Raw genomic sequence first — 20,521 nt, 5'->3', positions numbered from 1 at the left:
GTATATATATTTTTATATAACTTTAAACATTTGTTTTAATTTAAATAGAAAATCTCAAGTAAGGTATAAGTAATATAATCAAAATAAATTATATTAATTAATAAAAATTTTAACAATAATTTCAAAATTAAATTAGGTGAAAGCAATTATATCTTCATACAATTTAATTTGTAGTTGCTGAAAAATAAAAGTACAGTACAGAACCCGTTATCCGGAAATCAGAAAACCGGAAAACCAAAAAACCGGATCGAAATTCGATAAATTAATTTTAAAAAAAATTTTTTTTTAAAAAAAAAAAATTTTTCCTCATAAGATTTTACGATTTTTCTTTCTTTTCTTAAAGATGTTTACCTTACCATCATTTTGGAAATAATCATTAGTGTATTACTTCATCGTTTTTTCTTATTTGTAAGATTATTTCCAATTTTTTTTTTTTTTAGTTGGGTTTAACAATAAAAAACGGCTTTTTGAAGCGATTCAGAAAACCGGAAAAATCAGTTATCCGGAATAGCGATGGTCTCGACCGTTCCGGATAATCGGTTCCATACTGTAGTTAGATTCCATGAGTAACAATGCAAAGATTCATACATTTGATTTTTAACCACCAATGTTAAATCGAAGTACAGTGTGGTAAAAAACAATGGACCACCCAGAATAACTTCTGATATAAACGTTGGATCTTTACGTTCTAGGACTCAATGACTCAAGGGGGTTATCTCAAATATGCTAACTAATAAGTGCAGACTATATTTTAAGTTACAAAATCAGGCACAAAAATATAATTTCTCTGAATAAACATACCTTTTTTTAACGGATTCGAATTTCTGACTATCAAAATATAGGGGATAGCCACAATCTGGGAAATATGATCCCAATAGTTTGGTCAGGAGAGGGGTACAAAATTTGGATCCCTTACTGCTAATTTTTCTTTTGCGTATTTCACTATATCTCGAGAACTTTTTAAGCAAATTGAAACATTTTTGGACACAATTATGAAATTAGTTCAGCCAAAGATAATTTCATGCAAAAAATAACTTTCAGTAAATGCTTATTATTTTATTTAATAATGGTGGAAGTGTAAGGTATAAAAATTTTTATACCATTTAAAAGAATATAATTTTACAAGGCAAAATTATATTCCTTAAAATGATGCAAAAAATTGTATACCTTACAATTCAAAAAAAATTTTTGACCACTATTAAATTAAATAAATATTTACTAAAAGTTAATTTCTGCATGGAATTATATTTTGATAAACAAATTTTATAATTGTGTGTAAAAAATGTTCAATTCGCTTAAAAAGTTCTCAAGATATAGCGAACCACGCAAAAAGTAAAATTAACATTAAGAAATTTAATTTTTGGAGCGCTTCTCCAAAGCAAACTAGTGGGACCATATTTCGCAGATCGCGGCTGTACCCTACATTTTGGAGGTCAGAATTCCAAATCTGTCAAAAATAAGGTTCACAGAAAGTACGTTTTTGTGCCTGATTTCGCAACTTAAAATAATATCTACACTTATTAATTAACATATTTGAGATCACCCCTTTAAGCCATTGAGTCCTAGAACGTGAAGATCTGACGATTAGATAAAAAGTTATTCTGGGTAGTCCTAGTTTTTGGCGCATTGTGCATGACAAAATTAAAATTTCTAAACTATATCTCAGAATGTTGAGAATAAATTTTGACATAAATTTTTTTTTAACTTCATAAAGTTGATACTACAGACAAAAATCTAGTAATGTATGATTTTGCTTTTATTTCAAAAAGAAAGAAAGTCCTCCTGTAGTTTCACATAAATACTGATTGCCAATCAGTACAACAAAAAAAACGCTCCCTTCCACTTTAAAAGTTCTTATTATCAGAAATTGTTTATGAATTTGCTTCTAAAAAATAGTTATCCTGATGTTTAAGGTAGAGGATTAATTTTATACCATAAATGAGCAATGAGTGGGGGGGGAAGGAGGAGGATTAATCAATCACAGTAACCAAATTGAAGATTGCTGACAAAAGTACAGGTGGTTGTTAAGTCCAGTGGGAAGAGAGGGGTATAATTATAGCACTCCTAAAGTCTAATTTTCAGTCTACATGTTGATTTAACAACAGCAGCAGTAAAAGCTATTAATTGGACAAGAATGGTAGATATGAACTTGAACTTATGTATGCCCATCAAAACCTGATTTTCTAATTTTTACAGTGATTTGTTTATATTCACATAACACCACTGCAATACTTCCCTTTCAGAGTTAAAAAGCAGATTTTCTAGTTTATATTTTTGTGTTTGTCTCTCTAGCAACAATTCTTAGTATGTTGCAAATTCTCAATAGTAATTTAACGCATTCTTCATACTCTTATAATTAACTGGTCTATTAGGCAATGAAATATCTAATAACCGGTGGACAAAGCACACATAAGTCATTTGATTGCCAAGTACTAAATAAAAATCACAAGGAAATTGGTATTTAATTTTACATGCTTGTAACTATGATCCCCATTCAAAAGTCTTGAAAATTTCAAGTCAAATTTTAATATCGTAGTGCCGTGTTTTGTTTTTTATCATTCGAAATTATTGATATTTCATCATAAACAATGTATAGTATAATTTAAAAATTCAGTGTCAATTATTTTAAGTTAAACTTAAAACAGAAAAATTGAAAAGTAAAAGAACACCTGAAACAAAGTTTCCTTTGCATTCATAGACATATTTTCTGAAAAGAAATATTTGGATTTTTAAACATACCTAGGAGAAAGCTTGGAAAAACAAATAGGTCCTTTAACCAGATGATAACTACATCAGCAAAGTAATTTTCAGATAAAAAGGTATAAGTAATATAAATCACATTGACTTAAGTACGGACATGTGAAAGTACCTAGATCTTCATTATAAAATTACTTAATTTTAAAAAAAATTGCTTTAAGCCCAGTTGGGCTTTTTCTAAAGAACCCAACAAAAAGAAAACACTCATCTCCCTATTTACATCTTTTCGACACTGATAAAAAAAAGGAAACAAAAGTTGCTCTATTGCTCTTAAGTTATATATTTATATTTGGAGAAAAGGATAAAATTCCAAAAATGAATTATCTGGATATTAACTGTTGAAATATCATAAATTTCCAGAAACTCCAAGATCATTGATTGCAGATTGAGAAAAAAAATAATTACAAACTTTTTCTGAGGCACAATCACCCTACTACGATAAACTAAGAAAAAAAAATAAAAGGAAAAAGGATTTTTTCTGTTTCTACAGATTTTATTCAAGAAATATTTACTTTCTTTTTCCAACAAAAATGAACAAAAATCAAATTTACTACAGAACCATGTTTTTATGACTGTTATTATAAAACAATTATAACTATTTTGACATTATAGAAGTAACAAAAACATTTATCTTTATTGAAATGTTGGGACAAGAGATTTTTGTCATTCAGTGTCTAGGTTTTGAAACCATACTCATTTATTCATTCCTTCTTTTTATTCAAAATATTCAACAAAATTTTACTACCACTAAAAATATAAATATATACATATAGGTTTTTTCTTGTGTGTGTGTGTGCGTCTCCAAACTATAATACATTAATTTTTGTTAAAGAATTATAAAGAAACTTGTGTGATCATTAATATAGTTTCAATATTAAATATGTTAGAATTAATGCTTCTATTAAATATTTTATTCTGTAAATAACATTCGCATTTTGTAAATAACATAAATGCTTTAAAACTCATGTTTCCAAAAATAAATCGAAACAGGGACAAAGATTTAGAAGAATTGAAAAATGTTCAAATGAACTGAAAACAGATATATATATATATATATATATATATATATATATATATATATATATATATATATATATATATATACATATATATATATATATATATATATATATATATATATATATATATATATATATATATATATATATATATACATAAAAATTTAATCCAAAATTCATATGGGGTAAGACATTTAGGAAATACTTTCTACGACAGTACAGACACTCACCACTATTAAATAAATATTCATAAGTAGGTACATAGTAGCCTAGAACATAATGAGTTTTCCAGCCACCAAACAATGGAAATCGTGGACGTAATTCCACTTCCGTTGAATCTTCTAAGACTTTAAGATGACTAGTAGAAATGTTCCCAATCTCATCACGATAATAAACATCACTAGCAGATGCTGGCAGAACAGTCTGTAAACAGAACAAAAAAATATACAAATCTTAAAACGAAAACAAATATAAAAAAACAGTGAAGACGGGGGAGGGGGGTAATGCAAGAAAAGTAGGCAAAAATTAAGAATTTTTTTTATGAAAAAAATGTTAATTAGATTTTTTTTATTTAAATCAGAACCATTTATATATATTTTTTTTAATTACCAATCAAAGCATTGATTAATTACCAATCAAGCAAATTGATAAAATTTATTAATTGTGGTTGATTTAAAAACAATATTACAACTAAAATATTTAGAATTTTTAACTAAAATTGTTATAATTTTCAGCATATTTATAATTATTACAAACTAGTTCATCAGAGCCGCGATGGCTCAGGGTATAGAGCGTTCACCTTCCAATGAGGCAAACCGGGTTCGAATCCCAGTCGATATAAATTCCGCATCCGGCTTGCACCGACCACAGTTCTGACGCGAAATAGCCTCAGTGGTAGACAGATCATGGGTTAGAGTCCCCTTGCCGTAAGGTTAACTGTGGGAAGTTCTCATGGTCTTCCTCTCCATGCAACGCAAATGGGGGTTAGCTCCATCAAAAAGTCCTCCACGAGGGCAAGTTGAACATTAGTAGTCGTAAACCCATAAAATTGGGTTGGCTGTTCAACAACGGATATAAAATAAAAACTAGTTCATCACTATATTAGATCGCAGGATTTTCATTGCTATATTAGAATACATGTCCTAGCCACATTATTTGCAAAACCTTGATCATTTTTTCTATGTAAGGTGGTTCTTTGTATTTAGATTGTAATTGAGGGTTGTAAAGAATTCTCCAGGTTCTGTTTTCTCTTACTACACCAAAAAGTTTCCTTAATATTTTTCTCTCGAAAGTCATCAGTTTCTCTTCGTTTGCTTTATTGATTGTCCAGCATTATCTGCCGTATAAAACTATTGGTCTCACTAATGTCTTGTACAACTGTACATTCGTTTCACAACTTATGTATTTAGATTTGAACTAGTTTCTCAATCCATAATAACATTTGTTAGCCATGTTGATTTTATTCCTGATTTAAATTTTTATGTCATTATTATTTACTACTGAGCCTAAGTATTTAAATTAAGCTACTTCTTCAAACTCATACTTTGGAATTTTCAGTGGTTGCAAATTTGTGATTCTGTTCATTATTGCCATGAATTAAATTTTTTCATTATTGACTGACAATCCTATGCTGTTAGCTGCAGTTTCCAGTACACAAAAAGCCTCTACTATAGCTGCTCTACTTCATCCCGTGATATCAATATCCTCTGCAAATGCTAGCAGTTGTACAGATTTAACAAAAATTATGCTCTGTGTTTGTATACCAGAGTCTCTAACTGCCTTCTCTAGAGCTATATTTATATTAAACAAATGACATGACAAGTACAGTTATAAGTTTTTTTTAGATAAGTACACATATAATTCTGATAACCTAAGAGATTGTTTTTAATAACTGTTTGAGTGTTTTTAAATAATTAAAAAAATACCATAGCATATTTCTGTTTGTAATTAGTGCACCAGAAAAAATTTTAGATAAAAGCAGGGCCCATGCTCAGCATTCGCCACCTCGACAAATGCAATAAAATCGTAAATTTATCAAATAAAATTTTGCTTTGGCGAATGATTTTTTACGCTGTGGAAAGAAAAATATGTATTTAACTATTCTCAAAATGAATTTTTCTAAGCAAATCAGTATTTTTTATTCGATTACAGTAATTTTCGGTAGATGTGCCGCACACCTAATTAGAATTGGATTAAAATAATATAATCCTGAAACAAAATTTGCATTTGGCGAGGACTTTTGAAAAATGGTGAATACTTTTGATATTTGGCTAATTTACTGGCCAATAATTTGAAATCCTTAGTGCAGGCGATGTAAGGGACACTGATGTACTAACTGTGTCAAAGGATTAACATATGATCTTTAAAATCACAATTAGACCAATAAAATATCCATTAAAAATAATTTAAAAACAATAAAAATACAAATGCAAACAAGAAGAGAAAATGAGAGTTGAATTGAGTTTTGATATGTTTACCTTGAAGGACTTAACAGAGGCAATTCCACTTTGGTCACGTTGAAATTCATAACGAGAAAAGGGTCCTTTTAGAGTTGCTCCAGTGTGAGTAATATCTATTGTTTCTTCCACTGATATAACACCCCAATGTGAAACTTCGATAGCTCTATTTAAATTACTTACTGACAGGAAAGGACTGTTATTTTCACAATGAATAGTCAATTTGCTCTAAAAAATAATGAATGGTCTTTAAACTACATAAAGCTTTATACAATGAAATAAGCATTATGATAAATGTTATATTCACTTCAGACAGGTAATTTCATTATTTTTACGTCAAAAACACTACAACAAACACTTTTTTATTTTATGCATTTCCATTTAAAATATGTATTGCACATAAATTCATAAATAAAATAAAATAGATATGCTTTTAAAAATATAGTTAACAAGGCAGTCTTAAATAGAAATAAAAAAACTTATATTTTAGCAGTGCTGTTTAAAAGAATGGTTTATAATAACTTTTTTTATATACATGTTTTTAAAGTAAAAATCTGATTTTTTCTTCTTTTATTGGATTATGAAAAAGTTTGTAAAATTTGATCATACAAACATTCATTTAAAGCATTTCTTTTAGAAGAATTACATGAAATCTGACAATGGCAACATTTTTATCTGACATATAACTGCATACACACTTTTCAATAAGGAAATAATAAATTTAAAAAAAAAAAGAAGAAATCTACTAAAATAATGGTTTAAAAATTTTTAGAAATTTTAATACAAAATAACATTTTATAAGTTGAGTTTTTAAAATATTACTTTACTTTTAACTGTTGTTCAACATAGCTAAAGAGTTATAACAGGAGTTAATCCAGGCTTTTTGTAAAAGGTCCATTTTGGGGAAATTGCAAAAAATCTACTCATTGTTATGTGAATATGAGAAAATAAGGTCTTCCGCAGGAAAAAAAAAACTATGTCTTAAGTTTAAGATGTAAAATTATGAATGAAAAATCATTGACTTTATTCTCATAAAAGAAAAGTCTTGTGAAATGCCTAGTTTTTGGAATAAACATTTTGTGAAGGGTCTGGCATTTGCAATAAAATATTACATGAAGGATATGAAACTGAAAGAATGAGAAATTTAACTAATTTAAGAAGAATCAAGCAAGGTAAGACCCAGAAACCTAAAAATTTGTCAAAATTCCCAGTAACAAAAATTAAGCAGCTTGGGAGCAAGCGTTGCAAATAGTGCCGAGCTGAATTTTTTTTTTTTTTTTTGAGTCACAGTATTACATATAAGAGAGTAAGGCTAAATTGACAATTCTCTACATTATAACCAACTATAACTTATTCATGTGGATTTCTACTAGTATGTAGCTTTTTATGCAATACATAAAATTCATATTACAATAAAAGAAATTTTTTCTCTGTATATTTTCGCATTCATTTGCTTTTTGCAAACACATATTTTTATTCCATCAAGCTTAATTTTATAAAAAAAATTAGTGCAGCTTTACACCTTAGATATATTTTAAATCGTGATGACAATGATGATGCCGCAGCTCAACACAGAAAATGCTGTTACTATCATAATAACTAAGTATTTTGTCTTTTTTTAAAACTTTCAACTATTTTGCTACATTTTGCTTTCAGAAAAAAATGGTCCCGACTTAACTTTGTTTACTGAAGTATTATTCAAGCATACCTTAAAATATAAAATACAGAAAGTTTATATTTAGTTTTAAGAAAATATAATTTTGAACATTTTGATACAATACATGACATACCTAAAAATGATATTAAAGTCACTTATATACAAAACTCACTAATCGGTAAATTCTCAAGATAGATCTTACCTGACTTTAAAAAAAATCCTTAAGTTTTACAGCGCATTAAAGTATTTGTTAAAAATTAATAAACAATTACAAGAAACGCTAATAATAAGAACGAGTTTGAAGCTTGACATAAACAAAATATATCAACATGTAAGACATTAGTAAGGAAAGACGTTAAAAAAAATTCGCTTTTAATAAGAAAAATTATCAAAAGTATAAGGCACAAACACTTACTACACTAAATGGAGCAATATTATCATAAGAACCAAAAGTGATGAGATTATCACTGTGAGCTAAAGGCTTCAATTTTGTGAAAGATTCAACAGAACTTGATGGAAGAGTCACAACAGTTGTTTGAGTTTTAGTGAGGTAAGGACTGTAATAATAATGGCTACCATGATACATAATCAGCTGCTTATCAGACTGGGAAATGCTAGAAGGGTAAGGAACTAAGTAATGGGTGAGAACTTTCTCAAGGCGAACTACAGTAGACTTTCCTGGCTGCAGAGGGTTCTTGAAATGAATCTTGATGAGATCTTTGTCCTTATGAGGGCTAAAAGAATAACAAATTTAATTTTAAAAAAAAGTAACTTTGAAAAACAATAATTTGGAAGACATTTTAACAGGATATACAAATAAAATTATAGTTGTCGACAAAAAAACATTATCTAAGAATGAAATTGTACTATTATTTAAAATCATTAACAGCAAAATAACAGATAACTAAAGTTAAAGAAACAATATGTTACAAAAGCTCTAAGCCAAAAAGCAGAGCTTATTCTAGGCAGAAAAAAGGGCAGGGAGCAAAAGTTTAAAAAAAGGGCATTATTATTCTAAAAAGGCAATAATTTTACGTTCTATTAAAAAGCATTGTCAATCAGTAAAAGAATTTTTTTTTTTAACTTAACTGAGAGTAGCAAAGCAATCATTAATTACTTATTTTCATTAATAAATTAACATATATATCGAGTTAATGAGCTAATTAGCTGAGTAATTTATTTAAAATGCATGCATATATTAATAAAATAATAAATGTATGTTTTTAAGTGTCTGTAGTTATGATTAAATAATTAAAATGATTAATAATAATTATGATTTAATGATAGAAGTAACTGCAAATTTTCAAAGACAAGTGCAACAATGGGTTGTGATGGCTATTTTTTCTTTCCCATATAAATCTATGTATTGACAGCAATGACAAGCTAAATAAAAAGAGTTAAAAATAACAGTTCATGAAATCCATTGTAGAGTTTGGGGAAAAAGTAAAGAAGGGTTGGAGGAAAAAGTAAAGAAGGTTCAGGAAAGAAAGGGCAAAAAGGGTATGGAGTCTATTACATCAGGGCACTAATTTACTTCAGGGGCAACAGGGTGAATTCTTTTGACTAAAAGGGCAGCAGGGTGCTGCGCCCTGTTTACCCTGCCTAGAATGAGCTCTGTAAAAGCTACAGAAACATTAAATACAGATAAAATTTTATTATTAAATAAAATTTTCTTTTAACGAAATTCCTGGTAGCAGAAACTCTGCAGTTTCGCAGCATGAGCTGCAGATTATGGAAAGATTTTATTTCAATAGTCATCTGCCCTGTGGCAGAATTTTTTCTGGCTTTCTGCGACAAACCTAACTAGAACCAATATCTTTCTGCAAGATATTTTTATCGTTATAAATATATGTGTAATGAATTTATAATAATAGATGCACTTCGTGGTTATAAAAAGGCCTACATGCATAGAATAAAACTGTGTAGATTTTTTTTTCTTAATTTCATAACATAAGTTTAAATTTGTTTAAGTTTAAATTTGTATAATCTTATAATAAAGAAAAATTATAAATATTTAGATGTGCAAACAAAAATGCTTACTAGAGCATAAATAAAGATTACCCAGAACGTGTAAAAAGATAGAATAAAAATAGCTAAGAATGGACAAAAAGATTAAATTTATTAAACAAAATAACTGAATTTGAAGTATCAGTTTAAAACAATATGATTTAATGTTTTATTATAGTAGTTATATCAGGTACAGAAACAAATCAGGTGAAAAAATATTAAAGTTGAGTAATACATAATATAAAATATTTTTTTAATTATTTAAAGCATGGTAAACAATTGGCTTCTGTATTCACTTTGTTAATTACTTTGGAAGTGACAAAATTTTTCATAATCTTATTACTGTGAAAATTCGTAAAATGTACAGCGTAATTGGGTCCATACATATCAATTAAGCCTGCTTTTATAAACTTTCGATTATTTTTGTATCCAGCTGGTGGTCCATTTATTTGAATAAATGTTCTCTTGTCATTTGTTCCAACATCTTCTTCATTTCCTTCTTTAGATCTTAATCTCTGTTTATTTACACGGTCAATAATTGAGCCCCATGTTTCACAAATAGCTTCTGAAATTGGTATGTTAAGTGAAGAAGCAAAAAAATAAATAAAAGTAGGTATCCTACTGTTTAATTCTTGGAATGCGGTTTTGAATAATAAATTTTGAGAACAAATATTGTCATCACATAAGTAGCAATGTAATTTGGAATACATCCATTTATTAAATATAGAAAATTCAAACCAAAGAGTTTCCCTCATAACTGTATCTTTTGAAACAAAAGGAATTTCATCCAATATAGAGTTAAAATGCTCTTTATTCAACCCTTTGGTTTCTCCTCCCTGATCTATGCTTGCTTTGGTACTTGGATACAGCAAAAATTCATTATTAAATAAAAAGTTCAAATGTTTTGTGATTGCAAAAGCACTTATAGTTTCTCTATTTTTAGATTTATTTTCTGAAAAATATGAATCTGCCTGACTAATTAGACATCCAACATACTTTGACAAATCAATTAAGTTGTTTTTCAATAATGAGGCTGAGTCTTGATTGGAATTACGAGCTCGTAAAATTTTTGAACTGACTGGTTTTTCTGGCAGTGCAGTGGCACATCATGAAAAGTGCCAGTCATCTTAAGGTCAAGTGGAAACATTTCTGTTGCAGATCTCAAGTTGGGAAATTAACTTTTTGGCAAATTATTTAGTAAATCAACAAACTCTTTGGCGTTAGAAACAGTCTTTGACAGTTCTTCAAGATAATTTTTTATTATAGTCAAGGAAGAAAATGTACTTTCGATGACTGATGTGTACTGCCAAGGAAACAAATCAGAATTTTGGACTTTTCTTGACGCATACCCAAGACAACCACAAACATCTGACAGAGCTAAAATATTGAAAATTCTTTCCCTACTCATAAGTGTATCTCTTAAAATGTAACCATCTGGATCTTCTTCACAAGCAGACACCAATATTTTGTAATCGCAGATAAATGTTTTAAAGATGTCTTCACAATAAGAAGAAAATTTCATCGTTTTAAATAATTTTGGTTTATAAAAATGGCCAACCTTTTCTGCATATTTCAATAATAATTCATAACTTTTACCCGTGGAAAAATTTTTCATGGTATCGTGTATTAATTCGAAAGCATCTTGAACTATCTTGGGTGTTTCGGCATGTTTCTTTACTAATTCAATTCGGTGCATGGGATCCCATGATACAACTATTTTTTTGCCAATTTATTTTGCAGATGTTTTCCAACATCAAGATTTATGTATTGACCATCAACTGCAAGGCCAGTTAAATGCTTGCGAATATATGTGGTTTCAAGACCGAATTTTTCAAGCGTGTTTAAAATACTGCTCGATAGACCATCACCGGTAAAATCAGTGACAGCATTATGTTCCAGATAAATTGACTTATAGAAGGAATCGTGATTTATGTCGAATATAGGTATCCTAATACCAATAATGTGACGACTACGTCTATTAGATGTCATTTTATCAGCAATAACTCCGATTGGAAGTTCATTGCTTATAATAAAGTTACAAATTTCTTTACGAAAAATGTCATATATATGTGGAAGAAATGTTCGAGCAAATTCTTTTGAATGATTTTTCAACCCAACTTCAGCTCCGCTGTTATAAAATTCTGTTAGTATTGTTTCAAAATCTCTGTATGAACATTGAAGTTTGAATGACAAGTAAGCTGCGGAAGCACAGTTAATTGCTGCTAATTTTCCTATTTTTAGGGATTCTTTAGTTTGCTTGCTAATTTTCTTTGCTAGTTTCAGGTTTTCAATATGCGTAATACTATTCAAATGCCGGCATAGATCATACTTTAGGTGCCTGAACGTTATTGGCATATTATCTTCTTCATAATTGTCACCGATTTCAAAGTTAAATTTAAGAATTATATGACATGCGGTGCATTTCAGACCTTCATCACATCGTTCAAGGGTTTCGCCCCATTTTATCAGTGTGTCAACGGATCTAGCAGATTTTAAAAGTATTTCCTTTTCTTCAGCTGTGAAATTTGCTGTTGATTGTATTTCGTTCACTTTATCGTGTGATTTATTGTATCTCTCATTTTTCAATTCTTGAATTTGATTTGCCAAACCTGCAGAATTAATATACAATTAAGTATTCATGCTGCAGAAAAATTATACAATAACTTGCAGAGTACAATAGCAGCAGAATCATTTTATACGATAACCTGTGGAATGTACAATAACTTTGCGCAAATCTGTAAAGTACCGAAAGGGAAAAATTTAATTTTTGTCAGTATTTTTAATGAAAAAAATATTTTAACATGTTTATTGCTATCCAAGTGCAGGGGGGTTACTCTGCATCTAACAGTGAAGGGTGTAATTTACAAAGATAAAATCTTATTTTAACTATTCTCAAATTACCTTATTTTAGCAGCTACTTTAAATTTTACAACGTTTATCTCATACTCTATGTCATTGCTAAACCGAAGCATGATATTTTTCGCAAAAATATTTGCATGATAGAATGCATATTGGTACCACTTAATCCGTTTTATTGATACAAACAGAAGGAAGAATTGTCACGCGATATCGCGTGCTCCGGCAACGGTATGTTTTTAAAGGGAAGTTGTTTAACCCTTTGGTTGCGGCTGGTACAGCATATGTACCGGTAGAAAAAACTTCTTTTATTGCGGCGCTGGATCAACAGTTGTACCGGTGGTTCTCTTCCCCCTTTTCTACTAGACCGTCATCGCTCCTGTCATTTCTTCAAGAACCCCCTGTAATTTGCTCCTATTGTTGAAAAAAGACTTCACGTGTGCTCACTTTCGATTCGAATTGGCTGAAATATTTTTCTCTGTTATTATCAGTTGGCGAGTTTCGAGCTATGAGAATTTCTTTCATTCCCTTTGAAAGTTTAGTATCATTTTATTCGTGATCTTTTCAGCGACATTTAGCGAATCCTTGTTTATTGTTTTTCGATTAATTTCTTTGTTAGTTACGTTTATTTTTTGTTTGCGTTTTTGTTAATTTTTTTAAGCTTTTGCTTTAATGTTCTAATTAAATTTTTATTTACGTTTTATTTTTTTAATTTGTTACTTTCGTTTTGCATTTTTTTATTCTTTTTACATTAAAAGAATTTTTCGCATCTTTAAGAAAATTTTTATTTACGTTTTATTTTTTAATTTGTTACTTTCGTTTTGCATTTTTTTATTCTTTTTACATTAAAAGAATTTTTCGCATCTTTAAGATGCCACGTAGAGGGAGACCACTCACTCAAGATGAAATCCATAAGATAATGAATGATTTTGATGATGAAACATACGCTGATTCAGAATCTGAGTGTGAGGAGGAAGAAGAAAAAAATGAAGTGGATGAAATTGATAGTGAGGATGAATCTATGGATAATTGTCAATCAAATTCTGCAACTTCCAATTTAAAAGCAGTAGAAAGAGTATTTCATTGGAAGGAACCATCTTTTGATGATAAAGTAAATGTTTTGCCGTTTACTGGAAACGTTGGATTAAATGAAAAACATAAAGATTTGAAAAGAGAAGTCGAATTCTTTGAACTTTTTTTTAGTGATAAATTGTTCAATAATTATCTTCTAAGCATTTAAATTATGTTTGTACTAAAATAGCACAAAATTATTATGGAAACAAAGTACTGTATATTTTTTTACATGAGTAATATGCTGTTTCATAGGGTTAAAGGGAAAATCTAATCAACCGTTTGGAACTCTGAATCTAACGTGCACAAAAAGATGAAAGTAATAATTATTAAAAAGATAAAAGAAAGATAATTAATTATTAAACGAAATATTGAATTTTGCCTAGTATGATTGAGTAAATGAAGTTCAATTATTTTTTGTATTCCAGTCTATAGCACAAGATTAGTATGAAAACAAAGTATTGTATATTTTTTACATGAGTAATATGCTGTTTCATAGGGTTAAAGGGAAGTCTAATCAACCGTTTGAAACTCTGAATTTAACGTGCACAAAAAAATTAATGCATGTGTAAATTTTTTCATTGGTAATTTTATGGAATCTAACTTTTGAAACCGCTTAGAAAATGTTTCAGATTTCTTTCTTTTTTAAAACAAAGGAAGAAAAAAAACACATTTATAATATTAATTTATTGTGAAAAAATACTGTTAAAAACCGAAAAGAAAAAAAATTAAATATTTGTGGAAAGATGATGGAGCATCTATGGAAAGGTTTTCAATACGTGACCTTGAACAGGAAGTTTAGTCACAATGAAACTATCTCTGCTTTTCAAACATTTATATGTGATTAACTACTGAACCATTTTAAAAAGGTATCTTTCTCGCCTCTTGCTGAAGTTCTCAAGGACAAATTATTCTTTCAAGTTCCGACGAAGTTTTTCTATTGAGAGTTTTACAGTTTGTCATAATTTAACTTGCTGGGCACAAAATAAATTGTTACTCCTTCTCTAAAAGATAAAGGAAAACGAAATCATTCCTGCCTCTTCCACAGGCGAGGTGGCATTTCCTGCTTATTGTAGCGTTATCGGTCAGAATGCGTTTTGGGAGGGCTCTTATTATTTATTTTGGTTACTGTCATTTTTAAAATTCTTGACAATAGTTATTTCAAACACCTGCAGAAAGACCACACCATGACTAAAGGAAATGCATGTCTTACCATCATTGTGTCAATAGAACTTGTATAGATGTGTCTTATAACAATTGCTGACTTAAAAATTTCATATGGACATGGAAATCGTGAAATACTTCTCAGAGTAATGACGAAGTGAAATAACTCAGGGGATACTTTTTTTGAACAAAACCTTTCCTACTAAAGATAAAAATAAATAAGAAATTAAGAGGAATATTCCTTTTTGTATTAGAAAAAGAAGGGAATAAGGAAAGTATAAAGAAAACCAATCAATCTATAATTGCAAAATTTCAAAATTGAATAATATCTTTACTCTTTCAATATGTGGGTCAAATGTAAGGTAAATGGAAACGTGGCAAATTTTTTATTCCTCAATATTTTTGCTGTAAAAAGATTTAACAATGGAGTTTTTTTATTCTTTGAACTTACTTCAAACATATTCTTTATTTTCAGTGTCTTTATAATTATCTTTTATATTTCTAATAAGGTTTCTATAAAATATTCTTGCAAGATCTTAATGAATTTCTATTTAATATACGCGTGTAACATTTCTGTTTTCAAAACAGAAATGAAGGCGAAACGTTCTCGGAAAATTTTTAATCAAAGAATATTTATATTTTAATTTTGTTTGAATGTTATAGACGCTACTGTAAGGGGAAACTAACAAGTTAAATGAGTAAAAAATGTTTCACAAAACAAAATCTGCATTTGCTATTCTTTTTCACAGATAAAAGTACTTTCGGAAATGTATAAGAGATACAACGTTCATCGTTTAAAATTCTAATAATTTGCTTTACAAAATTATAAAAGCTAATTAGTGTGTTTAAGATTTTAGGATAAGAATAGAACTTCAAATAATGCTTTATATATTCGAAAAAATTAAAAGAGATTTGTTTATAACAGATTAATAACAATCTTTCAGATGCAATAAAACGCACGTTTTATAAGAGCACATGCACATTTTATTAAAATATTTTTTTTATTCTCTTTTAAAAAATTAAAAGAGATTTGTTCATAATAGATTATTAACAATCTTTCAGGTGCAAAAAAAAATTCATATTTTATATTAAATTAGCAACATATTTAAATCATTTTTAAATGAATGCTTTCTTTGCATTAGAAAAAACATCACTTTATTAAGTAAAATTAATTTAAAGCTATATTTCAATTTATTCTCATAATGCGTTAAACGTCACAAATAAAAAAATGCCAAAGTTTGCATAACTATGCCAAAACGTCTACGATAACGATATACATAACAACCCTACTACTTTTGCCTCCTCGAAAAGTAACACACAAATTACAACAAAACGTTTCCTATTCATAGCTGGTTAAAGTAGTTACCACCCACTGACTGAGTGGGGGAAGAATTTTTGCAAAAAGGCGCCGTAATGAGAGGAGAATTTTTTCACCTGACTAGCCGCAACTAAAAGGTTAAATAGCTCCTATATTTAAGTTCCTGGAACAATTTTTGTTTAAAAATCAGGAGACTCTGGCAAAAAAATAATTAATTCGACAAATATAGACGACGTGAAAAACTTTAAATCGTGCTTAAAACATCGCGATTTAGCAAAGTATCACCTTATAATATACGTTCAAAGTTTTTTGAACCAAAACTATAGAATCAGAACTTTGAAATCCACCTTAAATAAAAGAAAACGTTAATTTAAAAATAATTTCGATGCTTATTTTTTTAAAACTAAAGATGAACTGGCGAATTTTAAAAGAAAAAATTATGATGAACAGTACATACAACATAGTTTTACAGTGCCAAGAACTAAACAAAATCCTTTGCACTTGTTAAATATTAAATGTAAGAAAAAGCTTTCACAACGCCACAATATCGCTTTTTATTTAATCAATATGATAATAAAATAAGATCGACTAAAACTGAATTCTAAAAGCAAAAAAATTAACACAATCTTTGTTTCAATTTTTTCTATATGAAAACAATTATAGATTGAGTGGTTAAATTAATTAGATTCGATTAATATTGTACTGGCTTAATGAAAGAATTTTTTTTTTAAAAAAAGAAGGTAAATAAAACTTTTTTCGTGATCAGATTAAGTTCAGAACGAAAGTACGCAGCCGCGGTTTCCGACTCAATGCGCTAAATTCAACATCTCGAAACGAAATAGTCTTCTACCAGAATCAACATCTGAAACATCGGTATTAGAGCCATACGCACTAAATGCGATTTTTTTCGCATGCGTATGGAAACCTGTGAAAGTTTTTCGCCAGTAAATATTTTCCACCAATCTGGTTTTTATTCGCATGTCAAAAAATCGTAGATAGTGCGATATCTTTCAGGCTTTATTTAATTTATCGTTAGATCGCGAGTGCTTTTTTTTTTTTTTATATCGACGACTTAATTCAAAGGATATAGACATTTTATCTTGAAAAAAAAATATATATAGTTATTTTTTACCTTTGATTGCTTCTAAAATTTCTTGATTTGCTGTTTCATCTTTATCGACATCGCTACTAGTAGTAGGAATATTTGGTTCAAATCTAGAGCGTTTTTGTTCAATATTAGTAGCCTGTGAAACTTCCTTCCTCTTTTCCGGTCGCTTTCCAGAAAAAAAATCTCTGACATCGCTAGATGATGTTGACTTCCATCTTATTTCTTCTTCGGAATGCCGCCTTGAAAAATGAGTTTTCAAATTTTTTTTGATTATTGTTGCTTCACAAGAGCAACAAATAACCTTTTCGCTAGACATTTTTTTAAAAAAGAAACGAATCTTTTTAATCGAAGCATGAAATTTTCCACACAAGTGCAAAAAATATATAAAGCTCTGTTCTCATAAGAAAACACAAAACAAATTACTTGCCAGCGATAGAGGCTGAAGTTGGCAAATTTCCAAAAATAGCTTAATAAAGGGGAAAAAATTTCTCCCCTTTTTATCCAGTAACTGTTTGTGTTGAGATTAACGGGGGATCACGAGCGCTTTCCCCTTCGGCGGTACGCTAGAAAAACAATTCTGTAAGAAAAAAATTTTGCAGAACCATTATTGCTTCTGCAGACATTTTCTGTTTCCGTAGAAATGATTTTTTTGTAAAACAGCTTCTGTTTCTGCAGAATTTTTTTTAAGAACTTTTGTTTCTGCCAAACAAATTTTTTTTTTTTTCCCAAATAAAAAATCTTTCTGCAAGAACTCAGTCGCTTTCTGCGACAATGTCGCCGTGTCGCCGTGTTTCTGCCACGGGGGTCATCTGCAAGTTAAGCCTTTTTATAATTTTTTTTTTTTTTTACCATCTGATTTCTTTAATATGCTTAATTTTCAAAACTGTGCCTTTTCTTTTTCGTTTTGACAATTGTCAAAAATCATGAGATTTTGAATCATGTAAAACGAATGACGTTTTCATACGTTTTATAGACTGACAATACGCCGAAATAGAATTAATTGTGAAAACGTTGAATAGAACAATGTGAACCATGTCTTTTTGCATAATTCGTAGCGAAAATCAACATTGTAAAGGAAAAATCTCATTTCGAAAAAGGGGAAATTAAGCACTTTTTAAAAACACGCAATGAAAAAAGCATCTTTAAGGGCTTTTAAAAACCGAAATAAGGATCTTTAAGCACCTTTTAAAAACGCTATGCACCCTGGAGGAGCTGCAATGACACTTAATTTTTCTTTACAAAATAAAGAAGTTTTTAATGAATTTTAAGGACTGTACAATTTAATTTACCTCTGTTGACGAGATACTTCTTCCGTCTTCAAGAGAACTTTACCTTCTTCGTGGATTTGCTAAAATAAGCAACAAGAAATATTATATAGCGGAACTGAAATTTTATGTAAAAAGTTGTACTTAGTTATTAATGACCATTGAACAGAAAAATAAGAAATTCTAGTAAAAATGAATAAGTTCTTGTAATTGCTTAATAATTGCTACTAATTTCCTAAATATGTTATTTGAATATCATGATTCAATTTTTTATAATTTTTTTATTATACATAAAACTGGGTTTTTCAATTTATTAAAAGAAAATATTTTGAAAAAAAGATTAAAAAATTAAGAAGAGTCTGTTGTATTAACTGAAAGCAAGAGACAAGACTATAAAAAAATATCTGTAATGTTACCTGTGATAATGGTTCTTGCTCAGTTCATTGCTTACATGTGCAAATTTTACGTCATTTATGGAGTATTGTAGTATATATAAATGTGTTATATAGGCACTGTATATACATACATTTTCTAAAAATTCAGACTATCACAGCACTTAAATTTAATAGAGCAAACTTACTGAAAGGAAAATATATTTAACACTTAGCATAGCATTCTGAAAAACTTCTTAAATAATGCATCACTAATTTTAGAGTTTTAATTCTTCTTAAATTATCAGAATACTAAAAGCATACATTTCCTACAGTACAAAATCTTAAAGATTTAATCCTTATTTATTTTTAAAAAAATATTTAGTTTAGAAAAATAAACAATAAAGTTAGTTGATTACAGAAGTTCTAAGTAAAAATTTACTTTTTCTGAGTAAATAAACTAAAACAAAAAAGGTAGGAATTTTTTTAAAAAAAAATTTCAAAAGTTTATTAGAAAATTATAATAGTTAACAAAAAATAAATAACACAATTCAAAATTATTTAACATGAGAAGCATATTTCTAACAAACTCTGTAGTATAAGATTAATATTAATTTACAGAATAAACAGTTAAAACTTAATTATTCCGCATACGGAAATATCCCTCTGAATTTAAACCAAAGAAGCAATAAACTAGTGCATTGATTGTATGGTTGAAATTCTTATCTTACACAAAAAAACATATCTGAATCTTTTTTCTTTCTGCAACAGATTCACTTTTTTGCATTAATTTACGACAATAATCTATAGTTAAAGAAACTTATTGATAATATATTATAAATCAAAACCTTATTTTATTTTAATTATTCTAGGGCTATACGTAGACATCACAAAGTAAATAAAACTGATAATAAAAGATAAACTTAGCGTTTACACGTAAACAAAGTCATTCCCACTGTTCACATAAATGTATTATATTTAGAATAAAAACTGATCAAGACAATAAATTCTATTATATGATATAAATTAAAGATATCTAATGACTTACAGATGCTCCAAAAAATGCTAAATGGGGTTTTGTATCTGGTTCTAGAGCATATAAAAATGTAGATACCGGCGACTTTCCGGTGTTTTCAATCGTTAATTTCATCAGTACCTTCACTAATTGAGATGCAATATCTATATTACGATCTAATTTTGCATTGACTAGTTCTCCATATCCACTACTAACAAAGCTTGAACAAACAACTAAAATAAGTGAAAAATACATGATTTCGAAAATTAAAAGGGTTTTACAACCACGCGTCGTCTTGACATGAGACAAGAACCGAACTCCCAAAGTTGTGATGACGACAAATAAAAATTGTTGCCAACTACCTAAATGTAATTTAAAACTAATAAAATTTTATCTATAGTTAAATCAATAGACATAATATCTTGGGTTAGAATACTATTATTAGATTATCTGAGTA

General features: G+C 28.7%; 1 protein-coding gene across 1 annotated transcript in view; it reads right to left on the bottom strand.

The window, feature by feature from the left end:
* Positions 1-20,406, bottom strand: part of LOC147806240 (dolichyl-diphosphooligosaccharide--protein glycosyltransferase subunit 1-like) — a 31,763-nt gene extending 11,357 nt beyond the window's left edge. The window contains exons 1-5 of the mRNA XM_087169023.1: positions 20,098-20,406; positions 18,703-18,761; positions 8,305-8,623; positions 6,254-6,460; positions 4,007-4,199 (exon numbers count right to left, since the gene is read on the bottom strand). Coding sequence (XP_087025149.1) covers positions 4,007-4,199; positions 6,254-6,460; positions 8,305-8,623; positions 18,703-18,761; positions 20,098-20,319 — 1,000 coding nt within the window. The 5' untranslated portion in view covers positions 20,320-20,406. The remainder of the gene's footprint in view (positions 1-4,006; positions 4,200-6,253; positions 6,461-8,304; positions 8,624-18,702; positions 18,762-20,097) is intronic.
* Between the last annotated feature and the right edge of the window lie 115 nt (positions 20,407-20,521).

Source organism: Parasteatoda tepidariorum, chromosome 8 (assembly GCF_982258835.1).
Source record: "Parasteatoda tepidariorum strain Cologne lab strain chromosome 8, Ptep-v5.0, whole genome shotgun sequence".
NCBI classification, from domain to species: Eukaryota; Metazoa; Arthropoda; class Arachnida; order Araneae; family Theridiidae; genus Parasteatoda; species Parasteatoda tepidariorum.
Note: the sequence above shows the minus strand (reverse complement) of the source record. Positions and strands in the feature narration are given on the sequence as shown.